The following is an 18641-nucleotide window of genomic DNA, read 5'->3' on the forward strand; positions in this document are numbered from 1 at the left end:
ATCGCAATTTTATAAACAAAATACTCTGCCGGGGCCGACGGGGATTTCAGTTTTGGCGGACCCAAGCGGACTTAAATATTGCCGGCCATCAGGTCCTGCACAGCTACGAGTTTTGCCGGACCTGCATAAATTCTGCCCCTTAGGTCCGACGGGTCCAACGATTAGTTGCATCTCTGCAATATAAGTTACAATATATTATTTTGTAAATAAAACTTTTTAGTACAAAAGAGCTCATATTTTCCCAAAGAACTATATATCTATCTGGTATTAAATGGTCAAAACATGCCCAAGAATTTTGTAATATTCCTTGGACTTAGGCCATGTTAACACATTTACTTTAATATTATTCAAAATAAATAATATCATAAATAATTCTCTTTAAGAATATAGTAATGTTGTTTAAAATTATTTAAATATGATGTATTTCTCCTCTCATTTAGTTAATTTTTTTAAGTTCTTCAAAGGATTTGTATAGTAACACTATGCAAATCCTTGGTATTTCTTCAAGTTTCTTTTTTACAACAGTAAAATGACCCCATATGTGCCCTTCTGAGGGATAATAGCAAATACAGGTCATCTGGTCATAGTACGTATGGCAGAGCTTTGACCCAGACCAAACAGCAAGCTATAAGGGACCCCAAAAATATATGTACACAATTCGAACAGGAAAACCAACGATCTAATTTATATATATACAAACGGGAAAATACCAAATAATATTTATGAACATCAACAAACGATATCTAACTGCTGAACGACAGGCCCCTGAATCAATCAGGACAGGTGCATAAACATGCAGGGGGTATGGATAGTTTTGTATCGCCAACATATTGCAGTTGAAGGCATTTCTTTCCGAAGTTCTTTGAAGTTTATTTCTAACAACGAACATATTTTAATAGGGAATCTAAGTAAGGGGGAAGGAAACCAATGTTTTGTTCTGTACAGGTATTTTCTTCTGTTTTCTATTTACATCGGAGCACTCCCATTTGGGATAAATGGGTTTCATGCTGAATCAAATATTATCACAGACATTGACATAGTGCAGTGGCGGATCCAAGGGGGGGGGGGGGGGGGGGGGGGGGGTTCCGGGGGTTGGAACCCCCCCTTTTTTTGGCCGATCAATGCATTTGAATGGGAGCATATAGTTGGAACCCCCCCTTTACTCTGGGTTTGGAACCCCCCCTTTTTAAAATGGCTGGATCCGCCACTGCAGTGTACTTGGGTGCTTATATGTTTATAATCGTTATAAATGCATGTTAGATTGTGATTATAAAAACAAGTGCAAATATCTGTTTATAATATTTACAAAAAACAAAAAAAAACGGTGCGGGAAATTGACACGATAACATTTCCGGATGCGGGAAGCGGGAATATAAAAAAAATTCTGCTTTGAAAAAAATAGGTGCGGGCGGGTCTGTCGAACAAGGAATTAAATTGGTGTGGCCCTATCATAAAAATCCCATACTTTTTGGTAATGAAATATTGCAAATTTGTAATTCCAGGGTATAAGAGCTGTGATTGCTGAGAGTTACGAGAGAATCCATCGTAGTAACTTGGTAGGAATGGGTATCATACCATGTCAGTATTTAGAGGGCCAGGATGCTACTTCACTAGGATTAACAGGGAAAGAGTCGTACACAATAGAAATACCATCAGATATACAACCTGGACAAGTTACTAATGTTAAGGTTTGTACTTATAGGCCAAGGACCAGTATTTTAGAGGGCATAATCTTAGAAAAAGGCCATTTTGTGTGTAGCCTTTTTTACAACAGATAATTCTTTTACAATCATTTCAAAATTTTATGTAAATAGTCCCATTTTCTGGGGTTTTTTCAATACCCAAAATCAACTTCCTTATTGTAAAGATAGGTGAGTTTCCTATGCTTCAAAAAAACCACTTGAATTTTCAAGGTTTGAAAAAATTTTTTTATATCAAGTTATACTTTAGATGGTAAATTATCACAAAAAAAATTGATAAAGATAGGAATAGATAAGAATTATGAAAAAAACCACCAAAAACCAAAATATTTACTGTATGCATCTGAAGGGTGTTAGTAGGGTTATCTTATTACTCATGTAAACTGAATGGGGTCCAGTTGGGAAATAGATATATATTATATATAAATCTATAGACATCAAGCCATTAAAACCATAGAACCAAAAGTTAAAATCCATGCATATTTTAATATTAATTATTAAATGTAATTATTTTATTTTCAGCTAAGTGATGGCAGAACATTCCAAGTTAAAGTACGTTTTGACACGGAGGTAGAACTGGTGTATTTCCGTAATGGTGGAATCCTAAACTACATGGTCCGTCAAATGTTATAACAGCCACTAAAAATAGAACATTGTTACAAAAATAGAACTTGGGGAAAATTTATTGTTGACTTATTAATAAATGTTTATGTCTGATTCTTTGATAGAAGAGGATTTTTTTTTGTGGATGCTACCTTTATTATTTGATTACCGTAAATGTATTAGTTATATTGTTTAAAGATGAAAAACTTACTAAATAACAAAATTAATTTGTTTAATGAACTTATTCTGTAACAAACATCAACTACATTGGTCAGATTCTAAATTTTGATAGACGAAAATTCTTTTTCTGTATTTAAAGATATTTTCAGTTGTTGACATCCATGACAATTAGAACCTTTTTGGTAGCCCTCAATGAAATAAAAAAATAATTTTTCTTTTAGGTATAATCACTAATCATTGCTATATTAGCAATATTTACACTATTATAGTTTTCTTTTTGAAATAATCCAAAGATTGTCCTAACATACTAATTGGTGTAAGGATTTAGGCTAAAATATGTTGGATCAGGGAACTATTTTTTTGTCACTTCAATCAGTTATGTTAAATTATTGAACATATTATTTTACCAGAGCTTGAGGTTTCCCAGAGGTTTGCAAATTGTAATTTGTCCATGAAAAAGAAGCGATTATTAACCTGATTTTGAACCATTTTATTACAACAATAATTTAGTTTAAGGTTTTGATTAATATTGAATCCTTTGGTTACCTAAACTAGTCCATTGTTGAAAAAAGTCAAGTCAGACCTCAAAATCAAAAAACATTAAAAGATGCTTACTTGGCCTTAGCAAATATGTGTTACTTGAATAATAATTGTTGACTGTTAGGGATGTATCTGTTGAATGTTAGATGAAATTAGAAGTATGTTAGAAGCTGGGCTTGATTGGCCAATTAGAAATAGTCACATGATAAAACTTCTAAAAATACATAATTGATTGTTCTACATCAGTTCGTTATTTTTTAAAGTTTAGGGATAGATAAACACTAGAAGACCTGTCAGATTTCTTTAACATGTTTAAAGCAACACAAAACCTGGTTCACAATGCCCAACAACCTATATCTTAATCAGTTCAACTTTCTCTGAAGACCTGATACTATTCAAATTTTGTTAAGGCTGATGGTCCCAAACATATAAATTATTGAAAATATAATTTTTATCCAATACATGTTGTATAATTACAGTGTTTGTGTATGTGTGATAATTTAGTTGGCCCCACCCACATTTCCCCCATTTACATTAATTTTAAAATACAAAAGTATGAAGGATGATGCATAATAATGGATGTCCTGAGACGGGATGATATTTACATACATGTTTCAATAGTTATTTGATATTAAAAAGAACATTAGCAATCATTTTTATTTCTTCAGTTATAGTGCATTTAAGTGATTGTTAAAAATTAGTAAGAAATGATAATTTTATGTTGTTGTAAATTGGGCATTTTCATATTGAGAAAAATTCATGGATTGTGAATAAATTTTTACAATTATTCAGATTGGTCTTATGTGAATGAAAAGTAAGCAAACACCACATATATATAGTACATGTAATTAGGTCAATAGGTTAAAATCATTAATTTAATAAATGACTTGACAAAATGTGAATGATTTATTATAGTCGGATTGACTTAAGCTTCACAATGAGTTATTCAATCAGAAATTTTATATTGTAATTCATTTGTGTCATAATTTATAATAAAATTTATATCAAATTTATTCTTGCTGTTGTCTTGACTTTTGTTTCCAAAACTCATGAACTAAACAGCGATGATCTGTGCCTGCTTCCTTTACCATCACTAGCCTAGTTAATATGTTTTCTATTGCTTAGTAAAATGCTTAAATTCATCAGTAACTTTTGTTAGATCTAAGGTAAGATGATCATAATTGTTAACTTTAGATGTGCAAGCACACAAGTTTTTGCATCTTTTCTGCTGTTAGTATTCCGATTTAAGGTGGTACCTAACACTACAGGGAGATAACTCTGTAAAGTCAGCTAAACGTTTTAATTACGTTGTGTTGTAAAAGGAATATTAAGCTTCTCAATGATCAAAATTGGTGTTAGTCAAATTGCTATATAACCAGTGTAATTTTTCTGACAAAAAGGTTGGTTCAAAAAAAATTTAATTTTTATATTTTTATTTAAGGCTCAAAGTAAATACTTTTACAAAATTGTATGAAAATTAAACGAGCCAAATTAATTTTAGTGAAAGTTTTGGGTACCACCTTAATCTTAATCATGAAGGTCAAAAGGACAATCATCTTCTAACAATAAGTAATCTGAATACAAGATACAGAATATTTATATATTATCCAGCTCTCAAACATTTGGTTTACAGGAACAAAACATTGTAATGGCCGCTTAATGACTCCTCCTGAAACATTCATTATATGTAGCAGGCCATACAATAAATGAGATGTCATGATAGTAGATACTAATTTGTTTCTTCCAATTTTTTTATACTGACAACCACAGCACCAATACAAAACTTAGATGTGGTTTGATTGCAAATGAGACAGAAATGAATAAACCAAGTAACAAGGGTGGAAACAACTACTAGTGCCCATGTAGCTTTAACAAGGACCAAAACTTATCATTAAGTTCACCTCATTTTAGTTGAGGTTTGTGTTGTGTGAAGTGTTTAGTAAATCCTGTCAGGGGTTTTTAGCCATGGTGTTGTCAGACCTTCTTTATTCTGAAGAAGGATGACTGCTGAAACTCCAAATTAAATGCATTTTTAGGACATCACATAAATATAAAACTTGCTTTTTACTAAACCGACGCTCAGTCAGATTTTTAATTGCTAGTTCACAAACTATCAGTCCATAGGACGATATATCACACTAACCAGACACATTATTACAGCAGATTTCATTGAGTGTATCCAAAGGTAATATCGTTGGTTAGCTTGCTTGTTAGCTGAACCGTGAAGTCATTGTTAGGTCAGGTAAACTACCCTCCTTTAAGAGTAAACTAGTCCGGCAGATAACCAATCTATCTGTCTGTTGGATTAGGCTACTTCGAATGAAGGGTAGTATACCTGACCTGATAATGAATTCACGGTTCAGCTAACAAGCAAGCTAACCAAAGATACAACCTTTGGCTACATACTCAATGAAATCTGCTGTAAAACTTGGGAGTCAACCAACATTGCTTGTTTATGCCATGTGCTTAACAGAGATACAGCAAATACACATTTTTCAAGTCCTAGGTTTGAACCCAATAACTCAAATTTTTTATTGTATTTTCTATTTTATTAAGATATGCATCACACTATCATCAGAAGCAGCAGCATCATTTGTAAGGCATAGTAGATGCAAACAAAAGCTTTGACTATGCCAATCTGATTTGTAAAATTTATCATGTAACAAACAGGAATGTTCATGTTATTGTGCTTAGTGTTCACCCATCATAATTTAAAGTAGCAGACAACAGAAAGTAGTCATCAATCCCAATCATTCTCCATAGCTGATCTGCTGACCAAATATGCATTTTTTCTGTTTGGTTGTATTAGAGAAGTGTGTGATTCAAAGTTTTGGTTCATTCAACATGTTGAAAAATCCAATGTATCTACTAGACTGAAAAGCTCATGCTGATACATACTACAACTCATCACTGTATCAATGCTGGCCTAATATCATGAAGTGGTCTCATTGGTATAATTCTGAAAACAAGAATGTGTCCATAGTACATGGATTCCCTCCCCACTTTTACCATCATTTTGTATATTCTGTTGACCTTCAAATCATGTCAATCTCTAATTTGGCATTCAAATTAAAAAGATCATATCATAGGGAACATATATACTAAGTTTCAAGTTGATAGGACTTAACTATCAAAAATTACCTCGACTAAAAACTTGGAACCTGAAGAAAGACAGACTGAGAAACAAAATGCCCCATACTACTGTAAATTCAGAAATTAATGTGAGGTTTTTATTATTGCGAAAAATGCGACAGAGTTGTAAACGCAATAATTTAAACTCGCATTGTGAAATATTTTATATGAATTAAACAGGATTTTTCTCAAAATCGTAAAAATTAAAATCGCATTAAAGTCTAAAATGACAAAATCGCAATAATAAATGCAAGCAATAATTTCTGAATTTACAGTATTCAAATGTACCAAATTCTAATTTGTCTTGAATATATCCTTTGGTATGGTCAATGATAACATAAATAGTCATTCAGGCTTTCTTTAAACCAGAGAATATTGTAATCTTGGCTGCCTTAGCCAGTAAATATAACTAAAACTACAAATAATTCTTAGATGAAATTTATTACCAGAAAAGTTCAATAAATGTAAGGTTAGGGAGTTAAAAAATGTAAAATTGTCTAAAGTCTAATGGAAAAATTCAAACTGTGAAAATTATTGAGAATGCTTGGCACATTATATATACTAACCTGTAATAATACAAATCAAATGAAAATAATTAAAATATTGATTATATATCTGTATTTCATCAAAATGTGTTATCAAGATTTTCAGTTCTAACTTTTGCCATATAGGTTTCATATAGAACATTTAATAATCAATGTTTACATGGTCTAGATTGCATTTCCTTATTGAAGCAACAATTATTTAATAACAGAAAACTGTCACCTTATAGTTTTAACTATTTGTTCATAGTATGTCACTTTTCACAATAAATGGCAATTTTTCTTGTACACATTTTGCTGAAATTCAGATTTAGATTTGGAAAAGCATTTGGTCGTTTAAAAGCCATTGTTATGGAATGGATTATATCCGATATGATTATCAACAATTCTTTGATATTATTGCTGCAAAACAAAATAACAATTCACAATCTGACCTTGTTTTTCTATATACAACATTATCACAGATTTGTTCGTATGGTATATTGGGTCTCAGATCTTTTAAGAGTTTAGAATGTAAATTTGATTTCTTCTTGTTTCTGTACTTTGTATTACACCTCCTCAAACTTCAGGGATTTTAATAAAACTTAATCTCAACCATCATAAAGACATTTCACAATGTCATTTTTTACCAAGAGAATGTTAGCATACAGTGTAAAAAGTTTGTTACAAACTTGTATATTTACACAATTTTTATCAAATCACATAAACCTCTGCCTTTGTTCTCGTTTGATACAACTTTTCTGAGTACAAAATGTTTCCACATATGATTTTCTTTAAAACAAGGACAGATCGTGGCTTTTAAAAAATTATAACTGAAACCAAAAAAAAATACAATAAAACAAAAAAGTACAATAAAAAAAAAATATCCATGCCTGCTTTACAAAGTAGTCTTCATATGTTGCCATGTTTTTGTATTTTTTAACTTTTACATTTTTTTTATATTTTTTTCTCCTAAGATTTTCTATACTTATTATAGTGTGTCTAATCAGTGACAGAGAACATAAATGGGATTTAAATAAATAATCATGTCGTTCATGGAATCATTAACAATGAGAAAAATATTTTTTTTTAATATCAAACAATTGTGTGTTATTTCCTTAATATTCTTTTTTGGAGTTAAAAATGTTGACTGCTTAAGTACTATTTAGCTATCTTAATTGATAATCAAATTTAGCTATTTTACTTTTTGGGGACAAAAGAAACAAATATTTTCTGTCCAAATTCAAAACTTTTTCCTGCAATATTTTGAAATTTACAAAAATTTACTTTTTGTTAAAATGAAATTTACCCCCAAAAAATTCAAATGACATGATTATATATTCACAAGTGAAAAAAATGTTTTGTTCAATATATACAAACAACATCAAATAATGAATCTGACAGGCGGTGCTAAATATATGCTAAAAGTTAATTCATTGAAATCAGACGTTAATCCCCAAGCTGTTAATCATCAAAGTCGCCGGGGTCAATATTGTAGACCATGAACATCACATCGGCACTACCAATTGAATTATTTCCTCCTGGTGGCGCTAATGTGAATCCCATGAACATGAAGGTCCTTATCAAGGAAGCTGAAATAGAAAATTGAAAATTACATTAAATTGTTTAAAATTTAGGTCAGTCTGTAGGATGTTTCAGTGGCAGTTACAGAAATTTTCAAATTGGGGGGGTCCACTGATTGCCTAAGAGGGGACCCTCTCCAGTTATGCTTTAGTGTATCCCTATGTAATCAACATTTACATTTTTTTCTTACAAAAGGGGCCTGTCCCCCCTCTCAATCTGTCCTTGTGTTAATCAAACTGTCACATGACATGTACATGATGTAGGGCAACACACTGCTTACATGTACATATACTCTTTCAGAGCACCTGAGATTATTGGTTTTAAGTTTGGGTCATGTGTCTTAGTCATAAGTTTGGGTCATGTGTCTTAGTCATAAGTTTCTATGTATTCAGGGTTCTCGCTAAGGATTTTTGAAGGTGAGTCCAGGGACTCATCATTTTTAGGTATGATGTGTCCAACAGCAAGAAGAAAATATTTTATTGCAATATAAAGTAATATTTTAGTCTCCATTTCCTAACAGGGCAATGAAATGAAATCAAATTCAGATCACTTTTAAACTTTTGCTATAAAATGATGATATTTGTGTTGAACTGTGTTCAGTTTATACAAAATATTTCAATCTTGATGCATCTGTGGACTCACCAGTTTTGAAAATGGTGAGTCCAGACAGATTTAGATGAGTCCAGGACTCATGGACTCGTCTTAGTGAGAACCCTGGTATTATTTTTTTAGTTATAGTGTTTGATGCTTTATTCATATACCAATTTGTCCTCTAAAGTTGAAAACAATCTTGAACACTAATATCCTCAAAAAGTACATATGTATACCAATAATATCACTGTACATGTATATAGTCTGTGCCAAATGGTTTTATGGCTTGCCTGAACAGAAAGAAATTGACTATATTTTCAAATAAAAAATCTAAAAAATTTCTATCTGTATAATTTTTTGTCTGACATTTTGTCAGTCATACAGTGTTTGGTACACACTGATGTATGTAGTTTTGTTTTATTAAAATGTACATTTAGTTCACTTACCTTGGTCAGACCGATTCTTCTTAAAACAGATGACCACATCATCACATCCTAAGACTTCTTCAGCATATTCTAACAATCTGACCAAACTAATAATAAAAAAAATTCAAGGTCATGAACATGATGAAGGTGTGCTATTAACTACTTTTTACAATAGAAAATGTACAACTATTTTTTTCCAATAATCTGATTGGAAATAGCGAGTTTATGTATTGCTATACTGCTTGACTGAACCTGTTTCATAAAGCATTTACAATGTTAATGTTTTCACAACCTTTGAAACCACAACAACTAACATATATAGTTAATATGGAAATTTTTTCAAGGGAACATTTGCTATGATCAATTTCTAAAGCAGGATTCACAGATTAAAGAATGTATAAAAAATAAAGTAAACAGTCCATACATGTACAATGTACATTCTTAAGCAGCAGAAGTTGGAATTCATTTATGAAAAGTGACTTAATTTGAAAATAAGCTAAAACTAGTTTATTTATTTATTTTAAGTTTTTTAAAAGTTTCTGTTTAAAGAAAATAACTGGACATATATCTGACAATTTATACCTTTCTTTAGATCCTTCAGGCAAGATTCCATTTGGGACTTCAACGTACAACCTCTTATCCACCAAGACGGTCTCCCAACAAACTTTTATGGAATCGGCCAAAACTATTTTGAAGCACAAGTTCGAGGCTACCTGGGCTCCTACCAAAAGACTGATGCTGATCTTTCGATCAGCATTCTGGAACATCTGATTATCAGTGAACTGACTTTTAGCATTGACAGGGGGCTCTGTTGAAACCCCCACACCGCTGCCCTCTGTCACGAATGACACACTGGCGGCATGGGGAACATCAGGAACACGACAGAGGCCCTGGGCCCAGTGATATACTGTACCGCTGACTGGACATGCTGAAATGAAAAATAGTTTATTATCAATACTGTACCGCTGACCTTTGCTGAAATGAAAAATAGTTTATTATCAATACTGTAAAATAAGAATGATTTTAATTGTTTTGATTTTAGAACATATATATATATATATATATATATATATAAGTACGTCTGAGTCAGTGACAACTCTACAACAGATGTATCCATCGGATCGCCATCAATGATGGTGATACATGGCTGTGTACATAATGTATATACAACTCGTCTAAACATCAACCCAACAATGTTAGATCTGTAAATAGAGCCCAGGTGGTCGTGTGGTCTAGCGGGACGGCTGCAGTGCAGGCGATTTGGTGTCACGATATCACAGTAGCATGGGTTCGAATCCCGGCGAGGGAAGAACCAAAAATTTGCGAAAGCAAATTTACAGATCTAACATTGTTGGGTTGATGTTTAGACGAGTTGTATATATATATATATATATATATATGCCAGTATATATATATGTAGATAATAACATATATATATATATATATCATATATATATATATATATATATCATGGATATATACAGAGGGGGGATAGGACCTTTATCGGGACTCCGGGATCAGGCGTTTTTAAGCTCTGGATTTCGGGAATTACACCTTCGGGATCTGGGAATTCTTTTTTTCAAATTTCGGGATCCGGGATTTAACTTTATTTAACATGTTTAAATTCAGGACATTGGGATTTCGTGTTTTTAAGCTTGGGACTTCGGGATCAAGACCCCTCCTCCCCCCTTCTATACAGCTCTAGATATTAATGTTCTCTATAAAATATATCTATTTTAATAATCATTTTAATGTCCAACTTGACAAGGCATCAGATTCAGTCTTCAAGCTGAATGGCAGCCCTAGCTTGTAAAATTGCTCTCGGGTCTGTAAAAATATATCTACAGGCCAACAGAATCTAACTAAAAATTTTCAAAAATTGAGCTTCGGGTCTGTAGATTTAACAGTTCATTGTGAACACTGTTCAGACAGATTATTCCTGTTTAATTAAACCTTTAATTATCTAAATGACCTCCCCTTGATAGGCATGATAAAAAACATTTTAAAATCAAAAATATTTAAATTTACTATTTTAAAACATTTATAGTAATGACCTTGACCCCAAAATCATGGATTTCAATATTCTTCCTCCTCCTTCTTCACCTATCTCAAATAAATTTTATAACGCACAATTCCAATTAATCAAAGGACATCTTCATTTAATAATTTGAGTAATAAAATATGTAACATACACTCACATATGTACTGTCAATGACCTCGAAAATTAGTCAATAATGATCAGCTGATAGTCATTTGATCACAAAATCGGATTGATTAACGACAACGCTAAACACAACGAATGCATCTTAAAAGAAAATGATTTGACGTTTAAAAAAGTTAGCATGTGTGACAATGAATATTAAAAAGTGAAAGTCTAATTTTATTTTAGAAAATTTCCATTGTAAACAAATATCCGCCATGACAGTGACACCCTTTTTGTTTTTCGTTTTTATTTGAAAGAAATGACTGTATGATCTTATGACAAATATCTTACATCTGAGTACTGTGTAAAGCAGGCATCTTCTCCCTTTCTTCTTTCGCTTTCGGGCCAAAGTTTTCGTCAATAACGATTGCCTCAGCGGCCCTTAACATACTCTGATAATTCTCGCAGCTTCCTACGAGCAACGAAATATTTTTTACTAAACCACGTCGGAAGATCTCGTCTATTTATATCAAATCTTTACGTCATCTGTAATATTTTTACAAATCTTGGAAAAAACGAACTTCAAATTATGTCGTGCTGAATAAAACGATAACGGAAACGTGTTACACATATGATCACGTACGTAGGATTGGTCGTAGTATTGAACAGTCCAAGCACGTGTTAATTCATTGACCAGAAAAGGCTTAAATCTGTAACGTTTACACAAATACTTATAGAAAAAAAGCATTATGACTGCAGTTAGTGTTTTCAAAAGATAAAACCATTATATATCATACTGATAGTCGGTTCATAGTCGCTTATTGAGACCAGAGACATCATATGTCTCTGTTGAGACTGATGGACACACTTTTCCCCTTTTTTGGGTAGAAAATTCAAAATATTAGATTTTCTACTGGGATCAATAATATCAGTATATATCAAAACATGTAAATTACAGTATACGTACGTAATGAGATTATTAACATGCCAGTAGATAAATTATATTAAATGTATATGTTCCAGACCGTATGTGTATTTGGACCATCTGGACTGTATCCGTACGGTCTGGACTGTATGCGTACTTTTTCAAAATACTCATGCGGTACGGTCTGACTAATATTAAGAAGTTGGACAAGTTTATTAGATACAAATGCACATAACAGATCAACATAGCATAACTGTCAAATTAGTATTAAAAAACTTCAATTTTAAGGAAGCTGGCTTGTCATGTTTTGGATTTTTTGTCAGATTTTCGGAATCCTCTGGTTTTATCCATTTAAATGCCTTGAAAAATTTTGACCGGTGACCCCCATTTTTCTTTTTGAAAATCTTTTACATGTTTAATAAAAACCATCTGTAAAAGGCTTATAAAATATTAATTACTTTTTAATAGGTTTTAAGAACATAGACTTGTCAATGATAAAGCTATGAAAAGTCAAGAGAGAATATTTTCCCGCCAAAATTTCAATGGCTAATATCTCGAAAACAAACACGGTGACCTATATATTTTTTCGGTTCTTTGGATTCCTTTTTTAATTCCCTATCAATATAAACTAGTGTTTTGAAAAGTTAATTACCTTGAATTCAATGAAATAAAAACTTTATATTTTAACTATTTTTAAAAATCTGACGGTTATTGAATCTGTTAATCTCTTGTATTTAGCATGTCGATCAGTACTACAATTTAATAGAATTATGATAACTTAAATTGAAGATATCGGAAGTAAACATGATGTGGGAGGACAATTTTTTTAGAATATTTAGCAACTTTTACAAAATAAACGCAAATGCAAAGGAACATGCATGCCGTGATGAACTGCAAACATGTATAAATGCAAAAAATATTACGTTACTTGGGCGAGAGTACCAAAATAGGATTCAGATATACAATTTAACAAATGTTTAATTTAAATTGTTCGTTTGTACATTTTATCCATCTAGTTGCAATAATAACAATTTGTAAAACTAAAAATATTTATATGTACACTAATTTATGAATCTTTGTTTAATAGTATATGCTTACAATTATAAAGAGAGTCGGTGGTGACCAGGCTTCACTCATTTATCAAGTTTCAATCAGTCGGTGAGTTAGATGACACGCAGCTGAGAGACATGTATACAAAAAATTAGAGACAAAACTTGCATTTTACCTCTATGTTCAATTTTAGCAATGTCAGCCATCTTGGTTGGTAGGCAGGGTCATCTGACACAATTCTTTAACTATATATACCCTAATAATGATTGTGGTCAAGTTTGGTAAAATTTGTCTAGGTAGTTTCAGAGGAGAAGATTTTTGCAAAAATTGCCAAAAATTGACTATGAAAGGCTATACCGCCTGTAAGGGGTGATTGGTCATTTTGGTCATGTTGTCTAATTTGAAGATCGTACTTTGCTGATCAATTTTTCTGTTTACATTTTGTCTTTATCTATTATCTATAATACTAAAATAACGAGGTCCAATTTGCCAGCCGTCATCACGTAAAAACGATGAATCAAAGAATTCAACTTTTTATATAACTAATATAGTACAATAGTGTTGATTAAAAATTACACTAGTCAAGGCCCCTTTGTTTTCCACGTAATTAATATTGCTAATAATTCAAGAAGTTCCGGATCGAGTCCGACACCGATACCAATAGTATATTCACCTGTTACCTATTATAGTCCGTTTGACTTCTATAAATCTTCAAAAAATAATTCTTAAAATTTCATTTTTAAAGATAAATATTTTTTTTCTTCATGTATGTTAATGTATGATATATACGAACTCTGACTATGAATATCATAATTTTAAACCTATAATCGAAAAAGTTACTCATTAGGTCTCTATGTTACTTCAATTTATTTTAATATAAAATACTCAATGGAGTACGTATGAGTAGTGTAACAGCCTTCCATTCAAAACAAAAACATTAGACATGTGCTCTAAACCTGTTTTATTGTACCATGTGACTTTACTCATTTAAATAACTCTGGTCATGTGATTACTGAGCTTTCTGTATTCAATGAGAAATACAAAAGCATGCACACATGACCAGAGTTATTTAAATGAGTAAAGTCACATGGTACAATGAAACAGGTTAAGAGCACATGTCTAATGTTTTTGTTTTGAATGGAAGGCTGTTACACTACTCATACGTACTCCATTGAGTATTTTATATTAAAATAAATTGAAGTAACATAGAGACCTAATGAGTAACTTTCTTGATTATAGGTTTAAAATTATGATATTCATAGTCAGAGTTCGTATATATCATACATTAACATACATGAAGAAAAAAAATATTTATCTTTAAAAATGAAATTTTAAGAATTATTTTTTGAAGATTTATAGAAGTCAAACGGACTATACCTTATCTGTACGTTCCGCATCTGACAGGCGCACCACCAAACGGTGTATTTAGAATTTTGCTGTATACTGTTGAGTAAAAAATACTCCATTCCAGGCCCTTTTGTTTTTCCAAATTATTAATATTACGAATAATTGATAGGTTCCAGCTCGACGGGCTCAAACAGAAAGATTTTGAAAGCAGAGAAAACTGTGCATCTTATAATCGGCACTGACTTTATCAGATGACAATATCAATACTAAAATAAGGCATACGCATAGTTATATACTTTAATTCAGTCACGGACCCGCGATATCACGGGTGTGTTCTAGTAATATATAAGATACTAACCAAAAAAAGGTACATGTAGATAGATCTAGACTTGATGATAATTTACCCCTTGTCAGATTTACTCTAAATGCTTTAGTTTCAGAGAAACAAGATAAACACTGCATTTTTGCAATGACGGCCATCCTGTTTGATGAGCGGATCGATCATTGAAGACACATATCATGATGAGAAAAGCTCACTTGCCTCTTTTGAACCAGGTAATCTAAAACACTTGCCTCTTTTGAACCAGGTAAGCTAAAACGGATATAGTTAATAAAAACTATATATAAATCTAACGTTATCGACCAGTGGAATAAGTGAAAAACAACTGTTATATAATTGACTTGGTACAGTAATTTACCCAAAAAACTCGTTTTAATTCACTTCAATGAAAATTCCCCATCGAAACTTACCAAGAAAGATAACCTGCAGGATAATTGTAGGTCTGTTGTTTTGGAATTCACCCAAAAATGAAAAACCAAATCTTCCGTCCCCAAATTACATAACTGTGCTTACAAATAATATTATGATATAGTTTTTTTGGTTTTATTTTTTGATGTTTGTTTGTTTGTTTGTTTGGTTTTTTTTTTGGGGGGGGGGGGCAGTGCTTCACGAAACCTTTACTATTTATCAATTAATAACACCAGTCTTATCATCAATGATAGTTGAGATACAAAGTCTTTTCAGCAAACAATCGACATTCCCATGTGAGGCAACTGTGCTCTTCTTCTTGCTGACTTGTTCTTTCATACAGCCGAGGCTGACTTAATAAACATGATAAAGGAGCCTCTTTGGAAAAATATTTCACATAACGGTACATGTACAAGATGCATATGTCCTCTCACTTAATCATTTAAAATTTATTGAACGCATCTATCCCATCGAACTCGAAATAATGGATACAGCAGATACAGTTTAAAGTCTGCTTCATAACTTGATCCATATCTAGAAATTGACAACGAGGGTCTGTTAAAGGAGATGATTTGTATATTTGATCAGCTTATCAATTGAGAAATTTCCATCTTTATGTTGCCACATTACAATCTCTCGGCTGATACGATACTAGTATTCCGGAGTTTGCATTTCCTTTCGGGACTTTCGTTAATAGAGGACTGCTCACAAGGAAACTGTTATATTCCATTATATTAATGCAGGAATCTTATCATGGGTACGTACGGCATTACATGTGACTACACAACTTACAATTTCTATTTGTTCTTATTGACAAAAATGCGTTAGCAAAACAAACAGACATAATAGGTAAAAATATCAAAATTTGGGCTACAGCAGTCAACACTATGCTATTGTCTTAATGATTAATAAAAACCACTATCAACTATGTCAACAAAGAAAAAACAAAATGTTTACGATAATAATAATTACTACAAATGATAGCGTTTGCAAGGTGTGATGACAGGAGCAAAGAGCGATGAATATGGGCTGTCACTGGAAGGTGAGGATATGTTCGATAGAGATAAACAGCTAGTCTGCCCTGCGACAAACCACATATGGGTCCCGGCCTATTATAGTTGCCAAGGCAACTCACATATTTGCGTGCGTTACACGCTTTTTCAACGGTTTACACGCATGCATTTTGTCACATGACGTGTACACGTATTTCGCCACCATACACTTCATTGCACGATTTTTCGTGGATTTGGATTTTTTAGTCATTATAACTATATCGCTAGTCTCGGTTTTTTACCTAAGAAGATGATAAATCTCAAAAAACTCGGAGTAATTGTTGGGACGTAGATTCCCTCAAATAGAAGTTGTTATTCTTCGTTAACCTGCAGTGTCGTGGCTAAAGTAAATCCTTTTCGATATGCAATTTTTGTCCAAATTTCATGCCCTGCATAGCCCTGGCCAAACATAATTCAATTGAAACCTATTCCTTTTGCGTTTGTGCAAATTATACATGAACTATTTGTCATTGGACTTTCAACAACACACAACAAGGAATCAACAAAGAAAGACAAGATGAATGAACCATCAAAGCTTCAACTATCACAGTGACTATTATATAGGGCTCATCACGGTTAGTTCGGCCATATTGGAAAGGGGGCAGATTTTCATAATGGAGGTAAAAATGGTGTGAAAAATACAAGAACACATCATTAAAACAGAGCAGTTTCTTAGAAACATGCATAGGATTTCCCACACTTTCATACTATTTCCACCTTTTTCAATAAAATCTGCCCCAATCCAATATGGCCGAATTAACCGTGAAGAGCCCTATTCAATACGACAAGATTAAGTTATGCTTTTAATTATATTGCAGAGAAAATATACATGGAACATTGTTGAATAAATATGTAAATAATTTTGGCACAATACACTATCACAGTCTTTAGATACACATGATACGCCAATCAGTTCAATAACACATTCAAACTTTATTAAAACATATATCTTTCAATCAACACTTACTTTGCAATTAAAATTAAACATAGTTGAAATATTAGGCAAATGACTGTTAAATTCGAATTCGTTAACTCAAACGACCATAAAATATTTATCAAATAACCACAAACTCTTACATGGGAGACGCCACTTGCAGAGACAAGCGCACATTTTATTATAAATATGAGTATAATATTGTGGAAAGTTCATATAAATACACAGGTATTAAGCAGCTTGTACATGTACTGGTTTACCCATACTAGTTTATAAATCTGAAAATAAATAATATAATAAATAATATTATTTATTTGATTTATTTGGCAAAATACTACTGTACATTTTGACTGCAATGGCTCGAATGACTTTAAACCACCCAGTTCACTCGTGCATGAACTCCATATCCCAATCGAACCGACCTTACTATAATTAACCAACTATAAACAAACAACATTTTTACATATGTTCGATTTTTGTACAACTTTGATGAATACATTTATGTGGGAATACTGTAAATACATAAATTGGTGCGTCCATTTATATATAATTGCGATTTTTGAAGAATAGACCAAAATACAAGATTAATAATTGCAATTTTAAAAGAATAGACAAAATTTCTTTGAAGAAAAGAGTAAAATTCAAATAATAATTGCGATAAAAGTCACATATGCATACATATATATCAGATATCAAAATGCAAGTTCTTAATTATTATTGATGTTATTGTGATACCCACCACGTCGCATTATTCCATTAATAAATAAACGTCCAATTATTTCTGAATTACAGGAGATGAAAACTATTTGAAATTTGAAAAAGTAAGATTAAAATTAGCATTAAACATTATCTGAATTATTATTATTAAAGTTTATGTCTGCTCAGCTGATATATACAAGCAATTTTTGTATTCAATCATTGTTCAATGATAGCTAATCCTTGTTGTTTAGAAATCCTTTCAGAGTTGAATTTGTCATTCGTTGAAGTATCTAAGATGACTTTAGATCTGACCAGTGCACCTTTCGACCTAAGCTGATCCATGCGCAAAACAAATGCAATAATTACTGCAACTACTACAACTGCTATGCAAGCGGTCATTACAATAATGATTGTGTAGATATCTGTTCCCTGAAAGTAAATCATCAAATTGCCAAATATGAGAATAC

The 18641-nt window shown here is 32.0% G+C and overlaps 3 protein-coding genes across 5 annotated transcripts in view; 1 reads left to right on the forward strand and 2 right to left on the reverse strand.

The window, feature by feature from the left end:
• LOC143052488 (cytoplasmic aconitate hydratase-like) overlaps window positions 1–2572 on the forward strand; it is a 28789-nt gene extending 26217 nt beyond the window's left edge. For both annotated transcript variants that reach the window (XM_076225530.1, XM_076225531.1), the window contains 2 exons: window positions 1503–1688; window positions 2223–2572. In XM_076225530.1, the coding sequence (XP_076081645.1) occupies window positions 1503–1688; window positions 2223–2333 (297 nt within the window). In that variant the 3' untranslated portion in view covers window positions 2334–2572. The remainder of the gene's footprint in view (window positions 1–1502; window positions 1689–2222) is intronic.
• Window positions 2573–7485: 4913 nt separating this feature from the next.
• Window positions 7486–11940, reverse strand: LOC143052489 (ornithine decarboxylase antizyme 2-like). Its single transcript, XM_076225532.1, is given in 5 exon segments — window positions 7486–8268; window positions 9298–9383; window positions 9859–10148; window positions 10150–10204; window positions 11771–11940. Coding segments are annotated over 5 exon segments (657 nt in total). The 5' UTR covers window positions 11869–11940; the 3' UTR covers window positions 7486–8140.
• A 5391-nt stretch (window positions 11941–17331) lies between these two features.
• The window catches only part of LOC143052490 (uncharacterized), a 31796-nt gene continuing 30486 nt past the window's right edge, over window positions 17332–18641 (reverse strand). For both annotated transcript variants that reach the window (XM_076225535.1, XM_076225534.1), the window contains one exon: window positions 17332–18603. In XM_076225535.1, the coding sequence (XP_076081650.1) occupies window positions 18573–18603 (31 nt within the window). In that variant the 3' untranslated portion in view covers window positions 17332–18572. The remainder of the gene's footprint in view (window positions 18604–18641) is intronic.

The sequence above is a fragment of the Mytilus galloprovincialis genome, chromosome 11, assembly GCF_965363235.1.
Source record: "Mytilus galloprovincialis chromosome 11, xbMytGall1.hap1.1, whole genome shotgun sequence".
NCBI classification, from domain to species: Eukaryota; Metazoa; Mollusca; class Bivalvia; order Mytilida; family Mytilidae; genus Mytilus; species Mytilus galloprovincialis.